This window comes from Canis lupus, chromosome 32 (genome assembly GCF_011100685.1).
Source record: "Canis lupus familiaris isolate Mischka breed German Shepherd chromosome 32, alternate assembly UU_Cfam_GSD_1.0, whole genome shotgun sequence".
Taxonomy (NCBI): Eukaryota; Metazoa; Chordata; class Mammalia; order Carnivora; family Canidae; genus Canis; species Canis lupus.
In genome coordinates, this window is record NC_049253.1 from 31547332 (window position 1) to 31560151 (window position 12820).

Below are 12820 nucleotides of genomic sequence, written 5' to 3' on the forward strand. Positions count from 1 at the left end.
GATCCCCTCCTGAAGGCAGGTGAGATCTAGTTTATGCAAGTCTGTGTATCGCTGTGTGACACAATTCTATTTAGTTAACGTTCTTGTTGAACAGCAGCACTGTAATCTCCATTCACCTCTAACTGGCTACAGCAAACACATCCTTCTACCAGGTTGTCCCCTGCATCATACACAGCATCACACAGTCAGAACATCATTTTTCTGGACTGAAGAAACTGGAGATACCCACTATGAGCAAAGTCCCTTTTAATATGATTTCTTACCACAACTGCCGCTAGAGGCCGTAGGGCTAGTTCAGGGTAGAGCCTCAGCAGAAATGTTGCCAGAGTGAATCCAGTCCAGAATTTATGTGGACATTTGCCTATGAGGTACCTACGTGGGGGTTGTCCTTCACTCAGTGTGCTTGGTGTGTGTCTCACATCTATTTTATTTTACAGGTAGTGACTATTTACGAATGTTTGTCTGAGTGGGGCCAGATTCTCTGTGCAATCTGCCCCAACCCCAAGTTGGTCATCACCGGTGGAACGAGCACAGTTGTCTGTGTCTGGGAGATGGGCACCTCCAAAGAAAAGGCCAAGACCCTCACTCTCAAACAGGTAACCAAATAAATGGAAGATGGACCTATCCCGTCTTGGCATCCTGTGCTCTAGAGAAACTACAAAGCTTCCTTAATTCTAAGGTGCTTCAGATATCATGGACAAAATTTAAAAAATGTATGTTCTTTTGCTACAAATGGGTCGTAAGAAAAAAGAAATGAAATCAGATGGTACTATTTCTAAAAATGATCTAAACTGGGCCTTTTTTAAAATCTAAAGCAACAGGGATCCTGGGTGGCTCAGTGGTTTAGCACCTGCCTTTGGCCCAGGGCGTGATCCTGGAGTCCCGGGATCGAGTCCCACGTCAGGCTCCCAGCATGGAGCCTGCTTCTCCTTCCTCCTGTGTCTCTGCCTTTCTCTCTCTCTCTCTCTCTCTCTCTCTCTCTCATAAATAAATAAATAAATAAATAAATAAATAAATAAATAAATAAAATCTAAAGCAAGCTGTCTTTAGGTAATATATTAATATGGGTTCTTGGGTGGCTCGGTTGAGCATCCAACTCTTGGTTTCAGCTCAGGTCATGAAATCAAGGTCATGGGGTCAAGCTCCGCCTCAGGATTCTTTCCCTCCACTTCTGCCCCTCCCCACTCCGGCTCACATGTGCACATGTGGTCTCTTTCTCTAAAATAAATAAATAGGGATCCCTGGGTGGCTCAGCAGTTCCGCGCCTGCCTTCGGCCCAGGGCGTGATCTGGAGTCCCGGGATCGAGTCCCACATCAGGCTCCTTGCATGGGGCTTGCTTTTCCCTGTCCCTGTGTCTCTACCTCTTTTTCTCTCTGTGTCTCTCATGAATAAATAAATAAAATCTTAAATATATATATATATATATATATATATATATACATATATATATATATAAATAAATCTTAAAAACAAGAACAAGTGTGTGTGTGTGTGTGTATATATATATATACACACACACACACTTTAATATATTTAAGTAATACAGTTGAGCCTTGAACAACATGGGTTTGGACTGACCTGGTCCACTTATACACAGACTTTTTTTCAATAAATCCAGTATAGTGCTATAAATGTATTTTCTTTTCCTTATGATATTCTTTTTTTTCCTTTTGATATTCTTATTAATATTTTCTTTCTCTTGCTCACTTTATTATAAGTATACAATATAGATACAAAATATTTGTCTAACAACTGTTTATGTTATCGGTTAGGCTTCCAGCCAACAGTAGACTATTAGTAATTAAGTTTTGGGGGTTTCAAAAGTTACACACAGATTTTTTACTAATCAGGGATCAGTACCCCTAGCCATGTTGTTCAGGATCAACTGTGTTGTATGTAGATTGGATTTTTCCAAGCCAAATTATACTTGTGATTGATTCCTATTAATTATCTTTCTGGGTGATTTCTGTTTGGCTAAACTAGTAACTCTTTGATTCATTTTTTTCTCTTTCCTTATTTATCATCTGATTATTATGTACTTGCATAAAGTTTTACCTAAAGCAAGAAACCTTTTATAATTAAAGCCATCTTTTTTTTACATTTGAGTTGTGAGGGTTTTTTTTATGTAGTACACATCTAAGTGTATTTTATGATAACAGATTTGAAAAACAATGTAACAATAATATCTGTTGTATATTGAGCATGTATCATGTTCAGAACACTGTGCTGGGTGTTTTAAAATGTAAAACTCCAACCCTCACAATTCTACGAGGTAGTTTATAAGCCTGTTTATACCTGAGAATACCACTGCTTGAGGAGATGAAGACACAAACCCAAGTCACATTTAGAAGTAAAGCCAGGATGTGAATTCAGTTCTTTGTGACTCCAAAGTTCTTTAGAAGCCAAACTCAGACAGTGGCATCTTAAATATCTGTGGAAAGAATGGACCCCCTTGTACTTACACCACCAGTCATGTATATGGGCCAAAAACTTCATTGGTTGCTGAGTTTAAATATGGACCACATAAAAAAATACAGTGCCAACATGAACAAATACAAGGTTGATACTGTAGTTTGCTGATCCAGACTCTCTTACTTAACAATATTTTCAATTTAGAAAATAGGCTTTGAACCTAGTGTACCTGCCAGTAACCCCTCAGTAGAAGGCACTTACTTAAAAACAGCCTCCTGGGGTTTTTCCTAAGCATACAGAAGGGATTTATATAGGACAAAAAAACTATAAACCAACCCATTATTTATAAATAGTTAAACTGTCAGGAACTTTTAAGAGTAATCTGAATCTTCTTCTCTGAAATGCTTCTTCTCCCACATTACCATTTCCCAGTGTCCTGTTTCTCTTCATGTTCTAGCAAAAGACAAAAGGTTCCTATTCTAGTCTGAAGAAGGATCTCTTGGGCATAGATGTGTCCAGGTCAGTAACAGGAGCTCAGCACACTCGTCAGAACCACGCTTTTCCTTTATCTTGCTAGGACCATGTACCCTAACTATGCAGTCCTCACCGCATTTGTTTTTTAAAGATCCATCCAATTGTAGTTCCTCAGACTAACAGGAGACAGTAGCATAAAAGAATCAATGCAGAGTTTATTTTATTTTTTTTTTTTTTCAATGCAGAGTTTAAATTGTATACTTTGAGGGCCATAATGGATGCATCTCCATGTAGAAACAGGATGAAGAAACCTAAGCTGTGTTGCAGCTTCCATTCCCCCTTCTAAGATTCTGGCCCAAGTCCAGGAAAGAAGTGATATAAAGATGAACGTTGGGGGATCCCTGGGTGGCTCAGCGGTTTAGTGCCTGCCTTCGGCCCGGGGCATGATCCTGGGTTCCCGGGATCGAGTCCCGCATCGAGCTCCCTGCATGGAGCCTGCTTCTCCCTCTGCCTGTGTCTCTGCCTCTCTCTGTGTGTCTCTCATGAATAAATAAATAAAATCTTAAAAAAAAAAAAAAAAGATGGAGGTTAGAGCCTCCAGAGCTCTCCAGACTTCTGTCTTCCCCTAGTAGGATGATACAAGGACTGTCAGCAAAAAAGGAAGACTTTCCAGATGCTGCTGCTCCCCACACACGCTCCTTTCATTCCTAGTGCATCCAGGACCTTCTGGAGCCCCTTGAAGTACAGTCACTGTGATCAGCCTGGTTTTTTCTGTTTTCCTTCATAGGCCTTACTTGGCCACACCGATACTGTCACCTGTGCCACAGCATCATTAGCCTATCACATAATCGTCAGCGGGTCCCGTGACCGAACCTGCATCATTTGGGATCTGAACAAACTATCATTCCTAACGCAGCTCCGAGGCCACCGAGCTCCAGTTTCTGCTCTTTGTATCAATGAACTAACAGTAAGTAGTCAGTTGTCCACTTGATTTATGGTTAGGAAGACAAGTATTTCTGGCTAATGTAAACAAAAAATGACTCTGAGTGTTTTCCAAGTTGATAGGCACTCATTTTATAAATGCTACTACAGGGACACCTGGGTGGCTCAGCAGTTGAGCGTCTGCCTTTGGCTCAGGGCATGATCCTGGAGTCTCTGGATGGAGTCCTGCATCGGGCTCCCTTCATGGAGCTTGCTTCTCCCTCTGCCTATGTCTTTGCCTGTCTCTCTCTGTGTCTCTCATGAATAAATAAAATCTTTAAAATAAAAATAAATGCTACTACATGTTCCTTGATTTATGCAAAAAGCGAATGGATATTAAAGTTTGTAACTCAGAAATAATTTTGTCTTAAAATCCATTCACTGCTGCATACTTTGATGAGCAAGATTTAGTTCAAAACAACATTCTAGACTAGCTTTTTTTAAAAACAAGGAATTTGTAGGATTTGTTAGGAATGTTAAAGTTGTGTTGACCTTTTTATGGAATATGTTCAGATAATTTATTATGTCAGGTGAAAAGAGTAACATTTGGGTAACCAAATGAGCAGAATTGTTATAGAAACTATTTTCGAAGTTATCCCAAACTTACTGGAGGATATTATCTCTTCTCAAAAAATAAATATTTTATATGTAAATAAATACGTCAGCATAAAATAAATGCACTGGCCTAGAAGACCCCCACGGAGACTGAGCCCACCTAAGGTGGGGTGCAGAAAGTATAGTCCTTGCTAAGGTGTGTGGGAAAGCAGGGGAAACTAAGGGTGGGCATGCAAAGACTGAGGCCCCTTTGTCTGAGGGACAAGTTAGCACATTCATGGGTTGGTGATGCCCGCATATGCAAATCAGTCTTGCAAATAGACCAGAACTCCCCAGCCTCACTGCTTCTTAGCTGTATTCATTCCCTCCCTCATCCTTAGTACTGTCCCAGTGTCTTCTTGTGTGACACCATGTAGCCACACCATAGCATCACCCACACAGACAGCTTTTCTTTGGAGGGATGCAAAATCCTTAATTTCCACCAGAAGATACTAACTTATGCTTTTAGTCAGATACCTTGTAGTCAAAGAAGAAGAAAACAATTCAGTTGTAGTGAATGGCACATAGAGTGGCTGGTAATAGTAAGAGCAATCAGACCTGGCAATGAGTGGGGAGCATACAGGGATAAAAGAAGTCAAATTCATTTTTTGGTATATTTGAAAGGTTTAAGATGTTTTTAGAACAGCACCTTGGGTTGGTCCTGCAAACACTTGTACTGAAGAGCTTAATGAAAACCTCAATGCAACAGAATGGCTCTGATATGGCAGTGTTGCTCTGAATGAAATGCTAAAGGGCACTATTTTGAGGGCTTTGTTTTTGTGTTGTTCTTAACTTTAATACAGAGAATTTTATTTATAGTCAGTTGTTATTCAGGGAAGTTATTCTGCTACAGATTGCAGTTGTTATTGTGCAGTGGATTGCAGTAGTTGTAGCAAACACCACAGATGTGTTTGATTTTTCCCTTTTACGTGCTCTTGTAATCTCTTAATAACACATGAAAAGATTTCTATTTCTGTCGTATCTTTTGCAGCCAGTGTCAAGTCTGCGTGGCTTCAGTCTGCATTTTGGGCATAAGCGACCTTGCAGCTGCCCTTTAGCTCCTCTTATGCTTAGCCCTCACAGCCACAGGACCTGCTCTAATGCTCTCTAATTGAGGCACCCTGGAGTACTGGATGAGAGCCTCACACAGTGCACAGTGGAGCAGTAGCTTCTCATCTCTTGGAGAGACCGAGGCCATTAATTACAGCCAGCTGCTAATACTCATTGTCCGAGGTGGTTCAGTGGCTGAATCAGAGGTAGACATAGCACTACTTGGCCAAGTGTCTCTTTTGTTTGGGATTTGGTTTGGTTCTTGCCATCTTGGTAGAAGAAAGACAGAGGAAGGAAGAGAACAGTAGCAAGACTGACGCAGAGGGTGGTTTGGGAAGGCCCCAGGCCTCCTCATCATGCCACCCTTGGCTCTCCCTTCCCTTCTTTCTTGAGTCGAAGCCGCTGTTCAGCTTTTAGTTTCCTCCTGCTTTTGATGGCCATCTTCCTATTTCGATAGGTCCTCATGTACCTGTTGACTGTACTGAAATTCACCCGGTCATTTCTAAAGTCGGTGCCTGGCATTGTGACATCCAGGCTGTCTTAGGGATTAGGGAAGCAGCATGGTGTGGTCCATAAGCTTCGGGGCAGAGAGGACTGAGTTCAAATCTTTATCCTTTGACAATGGGCAGGTTGCTTAAGCTCTTTGCACCTGACTTTGATCCCTTCTTCAGGGGCGCTGGTAATCGCTAACCTGAGGCTGTTGAAAGGATAAAATGGAATGTCTGAAGTGTCCACCACACTAAGTGACACATAGTAGATGCTTCAGAAGCATCTTCATTCCTATAACAGGAATGAGTTGGATTCTCACCAGGTTGGGTGGAGCCCTACCTGGTAGAACTTAAGGGGAAAAGCCTATCCTTTTTCTGTCTTTGGAACTTACAAAAACCTGAGTTAACAGCTTAGAGAGTCAGTTTCCCAAGAAGTGACCTATATTCCAATTTTCTTTTTTTTTCCTCATTCTCCTCCCCTTACTATGAATACAAATTGTAAAAAAGGTGCTACAGTGTTGTCAACATTTCATCTTCATTTATTGAGAAGAGAGATATAACTGTATCTGGACTGAAAGATTTCTTTTCTACCTTGTGGGGTTGGTGATTGGACTGATTTTGTAAAATTATGCAGAGGTGGATTCCTGCCTCTAAATGAAAGATATAAATAGGTTTTGTAAACAATGGGAGGCACAAGAGTAGGGCCTCACCTCCAGGCCGCTTTCCCACGAAGTCAAGCATGACCCAGTAGTATCCTGGTGCAGAAACTGACAGCGTGGAAGGGGGCTCTTGCCCTTCTTTCCGTCTGAGAACACCTGAGCCACAGCATCCACCAACCTGTGAATTCTTTAAGAGCTTCTCTGTTTGGAGTATATTTTTAGGTCCGCAAGCCCTGAATTCCAGGCTACCTCAGAAATCCCACATCACCCATCGAAGAACTTAAAAGGTTTTTTGAGAGCTAGGCCAAAGATCCACTTTGCTTCTGAAACCAGAATGTGATACGAAGGGAGCAAAGAGAGTGAAGAGGTTGTTTTACCTTCTCAGGGGGACATCGTGTCCTGTGCTGGCACGTATATCCATGTGTGGAGCATCAACGGGAACCCTATTGTGAGCGTGAACACATTCACAGGCAGGAGCCAGCAGATCGTCTGCTGCTGCGTGTCGGAGATGAATGAGTGGGACACACAGAATGTCATAGTAACGGGACACTCAGATGGCGTGGTCCGGGTAAGTTCTCTGTGAGGAAACACCCTAGGGGTTAGCTGCCCTGGTTTACCAGAAGCTCTTGGAGCTGTCCACGGTGGAGAGACCCCTGAACAGGTTGTAGTATTAGTGAGCCAGCTTTTGCTCAGATTCAGACAAGCCTCAGCAGCTGCATTCTCAGACACAAGCAACATCAGTGACTCGGCCCCTTTCCTTTCCACTACATCAACCTGTTAGTGCCAGTAACCACCAGACAGCTTGACCCAAGGCCACACAAACATGATTTCCCTGTCACAGTGGATGGCAAAAGTATTGGCTTTTCAGCCTCTTAGGTGGCTTCGTGGGGAAAACAGGCACTATCTCTTCTTTACAGAGAATCACAGAGCTGGAAACCGCTTTCAGAGGACTCATGTTGTCCGATCCCTATCTAGAATCCTGGATAATTTCACCTAAGTCCTAGTTTATCCTTTTCATAGTTTTCTTTGTGTTGGGCTTCTGCAGAGAACAAAATCCACAGAGTCTTCCTTTACAGTGTTTTCAAATACTTGGGCTTTTCTCTCTCAGGAGATTTCCTTTGTGTTCTTTGTAAAAGCAGAGAGAGCAGATCACTGCAGCCCTGTAGTCAGTCACTAGCTGAGCGAACAATGAGGCAGTCAGCCCTGGCCACACCACAACCTGTGCCTTAGGCAACAGGCACCCCCCATGTCTGCTGGCTCCAGAGCAGTGTTCCAGATGACTCCACCCGAGGCATTTGGGGATCCCGCTTACTACATGCCTCCTTGGAGATCTAGAGTATATGTTAGTATGCACACAAGGCTCTCAGGTTTTTGTAGGAAATAAAAGTGTGCTCAGTTGAACCATGTTTTTCCAACCTTCTTGACCCTCATCCTTTTCCCTCCACCATGAAACACTCACCAATAACTCATGGAACCAAGTTCAGGAAGTGCTGTGTGTTCACAGTCCTCTCCCACATTTTTCAAGATAGAGGGAAATTTACACAATAATAAAAGATACCTGTTTAACCCCAAGAATTCGTCTTCATCCAGTAACATGTAAGTTGTTTCTTGAAGCTGCTTAACTTTTATTTTCATACTTATTTAAATTCAGTTTTGGAGAATGGAATTTTTGCAAGTTCCTGAAACACCAGCTCCTGAGCCTGTTGAAGTCCTAGAAATGCAGGAAGACTGTCCAGAAGCACAAATAGGTATTAAATACTCTCTAATTATTCCATGGTTTTCATATTTCTTTTGTTAGTTTAAAGTCACTATGGATCAACTTTCATCAAACAGCATAAACCAGTAGCCTAAGGCTGAGTGTAGCTGTCAGAGGCACGATTGCCACCGAACACGTGAGATTATGGGGCAGACACACAAAGATTTCTCCAGTTCATCAGGCAGTACTTGGTGTGCTAGCGTCTGTGGTTGGCTTCCTCATCCCATGGTAAATAGAGTTGCTAGCTTCCCGGAGGCTAGCAACCAAAGGCTTGGCCTTTCACTTCTGAAAATACAAGCAAATCTGGAGGGCACAGTGGTAGACAAATCAGATGGCCCTCAGTCCCACATCTGTTCTGCTCATCACTTAACAGGCTCAGTATAGATGACAGGGTGGCATCATGTTTGTGGAGGCCAACCAGAATCCCCACCATAGGTCTGCTGAAAAAGGGTTTTTGTTCAGACTGAAGCTTGGTGTTCTGTACTCTGTTACTTGTTCTTTATGAAACACTCTAAGGTTTTCCAGAGGAATACAGAGATGGGTGATTGCCATACAGAATGATTGGAAGCAGTGCCATAAACCCAGACTGAGATCTGCTTTGGGTTGCTAATCTCCAGAGACATTACCTCCTCGCCTTTGATTTAGAACAATTGGTACAATGGACTTGCCAGAGAGGAACAGGGTTTTAACTTTGACCTTCAGATTGTTTCTTCTTGTTGAGTTTTTGTACACTGAGAATTCTGCATGAGTTTGATGATATGAGAAGAAGGGCTTATTATCAGAAAGGCATAAATCACTTCTCCTTGTAAGCTGAAAATAGTTTCTACCTAAATCCAGTTCAGTTCAGTAAGTATTTGGGGGTTACCTGTTGTGTTAGACATTGAATTAAGCAGTCCGAGGAGAAGTCTCCTTTAACAAGGGTTTAAGTGAATAAAAGCAGAGGATGAGATCAATAATGAGGTAGAAGAGGTCACATTCAGGAAGGAAACATACTGGTGTGTCTTCTTTCCTCTTACCTATTCATATTGTGGACAGAGCTTGAAAGAAGTGGCAGTGTGGAGAGCAGCCCACAGGGAAGGGTTGACTTTGGACAGCACAGGAGTGGCAGGGCTCGAGGCAGTTGCCTGGATGAATAGGAAGGCAAGCCAGTGGTTTGCTGGAAACAAAAGCCATTTTTAAGACAGTTTGTCATTGAAGACCTTAAAGCTCATAGTCATAAGCCATTGAAATGAAAAAAAAAAAAAAATCGCCCAAATTAGCCAACTAGACTACTAGTGTCAGTACAAGGAATTTGTCCTGCTAAAAAAAATGTGTACTTATAGCGAGCTGGTGCTTGCACACTTGTTCTTGGCTTTCTGGTTTTTTCGATTCTATATATTTATTTCTTACAAATTTTTTCTATGTCAGACTCTTGCAGGAGAGTAGGGAGTTGGGTTGAGGCAATGCATAATAACAATGGGAAAAAGGAATAACCCCACATCAATAGATTACGCTTTCATCAATAATTGATTCATCTAGATTGTCATTTATACTGACTGCCAAATGGAAGGCACTGTGCTTGGGGCTGACCACTGTCTTATAGAAAGATTACCCAAAAGTAATATTTTGGGGTGAGAATTCCAATATGCAGGGCATACAGCTGTTGTTCAAGGAGTCCTGAAGAGTGAGAATTACTTTCTGCTGCAGGAACGGGGTAAGATTTGAGCAAAAGCACTATGCCCACTGTGCCTTGAGAGATGGGGTAGCAGGGTGTTGTAGGACCAGCAGCACGTGCAGCATTGGCCATGAGGGGGAACAGAATTTCGTGGAGAACAGAGTTGGCATGGGCCAGCTGAGCCATGGTAGGGAATGTGCAGCAGGCACTGAGAAATTCACAAAGGCAGGTTTTGGCCAGATTGCAGAGCATGAATGCCAACCTCAGGATTGTGGCCAAAGCATTCTTTGAACTCAGAAATTCCTTTTTTTTTTTTTTTTTTCCTTTTTGCTATTGTAATCTAGCTGAAAATTCTGGTGGTGTTGTTATTATTGTTATACTTAGCTTAAAATGCTATGTGTGTTGGGTCTTAACTGGTAGAGGGAAAATACCAGTGGGACAAAGCTGGGTCTAAGCATAACATGTGTGGGTGTTTTCTATTCTCCCCATGCATTACCCAGGGCAGGAAGCCCAGGACGAGGACAGCAGCGATTCAGAAGCAGATGAGCAGAGCACCAGCCAGGATCCCAAGGACGTGCCCAGTCAGCCCAGCAGCACCAGCCACAGGCCCCGGGCGGCCTCCTGCCGAGCAGCGGCTGTCTGGTGTACGGACAGTGGCTCAGATGACTCCAGGCGCTGGTCCGACCAACTCAGTCTGGATGAGAAGGACGGCTTCATATTTGTGAATTATTCAGAGGGCCAGACCAGAGCCCATCTGCAGGGTCCCCTTAACCACCCTCACCCCAGCCCCATTGAAGTGCGGAATTACAGCAGATTGAAGCCTGGTAACTTGAAATCTGGTGTCAGTGTCTTGCTCCTTGTGGGTGGTGTGTTGATGGAGTGAGGCTGTGGGCTCTAGTTCTCCCTACACCCGTCTCTGTGGCCTCAGGGACCCACAGAGAAGGCCTTTGAAATTTCTTATATAAAATGGACTTAGAGATCCTGTCCCACAATGGTTTGCTGTATGTTGGGCGTTTCTTAAAGACCTTCACCTCAACCCAAAAACTTCATTCTTTCACAAATCATGAAAGCTTTTGAAAACAAACAAGTTAAGTTACTGATTACAGAGAAATAAATGAAACCATATTTACAGGTAGCTTTGGCTCTCAGAGAGTTAGCGGCTAGGTTCTCAATTGGAGGCATTCTGTCTTCTTACACTGAACATGTCCCCGTCTCTGCATTTGTCTTTTCAAGTGGGGCGCTCTCTGACCGGGCCCACGAACAGCCTCACGATAGATTTCTCCCCCTTTAGCCCAGGCAGCGGCCGCTGCTCTGTTAGCACCCTAACTCTTGAGGGCACCCCCACCAGATGCCGGCTTTTCCCATTCAGAGTGTCATGTCTCACACTTTTGCACTGCAGGGTACCGGTGGGAACGGCAGCTGGTGTTCAGGAGCAAGCTAACTATGCACACGGCCTTTGATCGGAAGGACAACGCACACCCGGCCGAGATCACCGCCCTGGGTGTCTCCAAGTGAGTGCCAGACCTTGCCAGCTGCTCCCCCTCACTGAGTCATTGGCCTAGCTCGTGTCCACACGGCCTGGACCAGTTAGGGGAACACAGATTGCATTTGCAGTATCAGATGTTGCTCGAACAGACAAAGCACATAGATTTTAAAATCTCTGCTTTTCGAGGTGACGGCAAGGTTTGACCCAGAGAGTTGAGATGAAAGTGTAAATTCGGGCTCAGTTCTGTTTTGTCTCCCCAGACACACGACCCCCACCCCAGCAGGGCACAAACACCCGCAGAAAACCGGAGAACCGCAGGGGTGATCGTGCCTGTGCCGAGGCTTCCCCCCGGGTGACACCATGTCCTGTCATGTCCCCTGCAGGGATCACAGCAGGATCCTCGTTGGTGATAGCCGAGGACGCGTGTTCAGCTGGTCTGTGAGTGACCAGCCGGGCCGCTCCGCCGCTGACCACTGGGTGAAGGATGAAGGCGGGGACAGCTGTTCGGGCTGCTCTGTGCGGTTTTCCCTGACAGAACGACGGCACCATTGCAGGAACTGTGGCCAGCTCTTCTGCCAGAAGTAAGAGGGGACGTGAGCTCTTTGAGTTTCCGTGGGTCAGGCCCGGGGTGTTAATTCCCATTTGCTCTGGGGTCCCTGCCACAGCCTCACCCAGCCTTCCCTTCCTCTTTGTTCTCTTTCATCACAATTGTGAATAACCTGTGTCCCGTCGCAGTTGTGGAGATGATGCTCACAGACACCTGGTCATCCGTGACTCAGGATGGGAGGGTGCTGCGGTGCCGTCGTACTTGCATGTTAAACGCTGTGCGGATGCTTGCCCTCGCGGTCACTGCCCTCCTGGCCTTCTACTTAGAGTGCGGGTCATCTCCATAAACAACACCATGTTACTGTTTCATGTTACATAAATACAGCATAACTGTCTATACCTTCTAGAACTTCCTTTTTTTTTTGGCCTAACATGGTTTTTGAAATCCATTCATATAAATAACTAATATTTTCATTTTAACTGTTGTCATACATTTTTTGCATGAAGATATAAGAGTTTATCTGCTTCCCTTTTGATGGGCTCCTAGGGGACTTTTTCATTTGGTTAGTGCTCTGAACAGTGCTGCAGCACACACCCTTGGTATAAATGCCCTCCTAATACGTGAGCTGGAGTTTCCATAGAGGAGGGACCTCAGATTGGAATTGACAGATGATAAACATACTCGTGAGCTGCCCTAGATATTGCCAGATTGCTGTCCA

At 43.9% G+C, this 12820-nt stretch overlaps 1 protein-coding gene across 8 annotated transcripts in view; it reads left to right on the forward strand.

Moving 5' to 3' along the window:
• WDFY3 (WD repeat and FYVE domain containing 3) overlaps positions 1-12820 on the forward strand; it is a 234046-nt gene that overhangs the window by 215072 nt on the left and 6154 nt on the right. For all 8 annotated transcript variants that reach the window (XM_038582230.1, XM_038582234.1, XM_038582232.1 and 5 more), the window contains 7 exons: positions 438-596; positions 3675-3854; positions 7045-7227; positions 8311-8407; positions 10570-10893; positions 11469-11580; positions 11939-12136. In XM_038582230.1, coding sequence (XP_038438158.1) covers positions 438-596; positions 3675-3854; positions 7045-7227; positions 8311-8407; positions 10570-10893; positions 11469-11580; positions 11939-12136 — 1253 coding nt within the window. The remainder of the gene's footprint in view (positions 1-437; positions 597-3674; positions 3855-7044; positions 7228-8310; positions 8408-10569; positions 10894-11468; positions 11581-11938; positions 12137-12820) is intronic.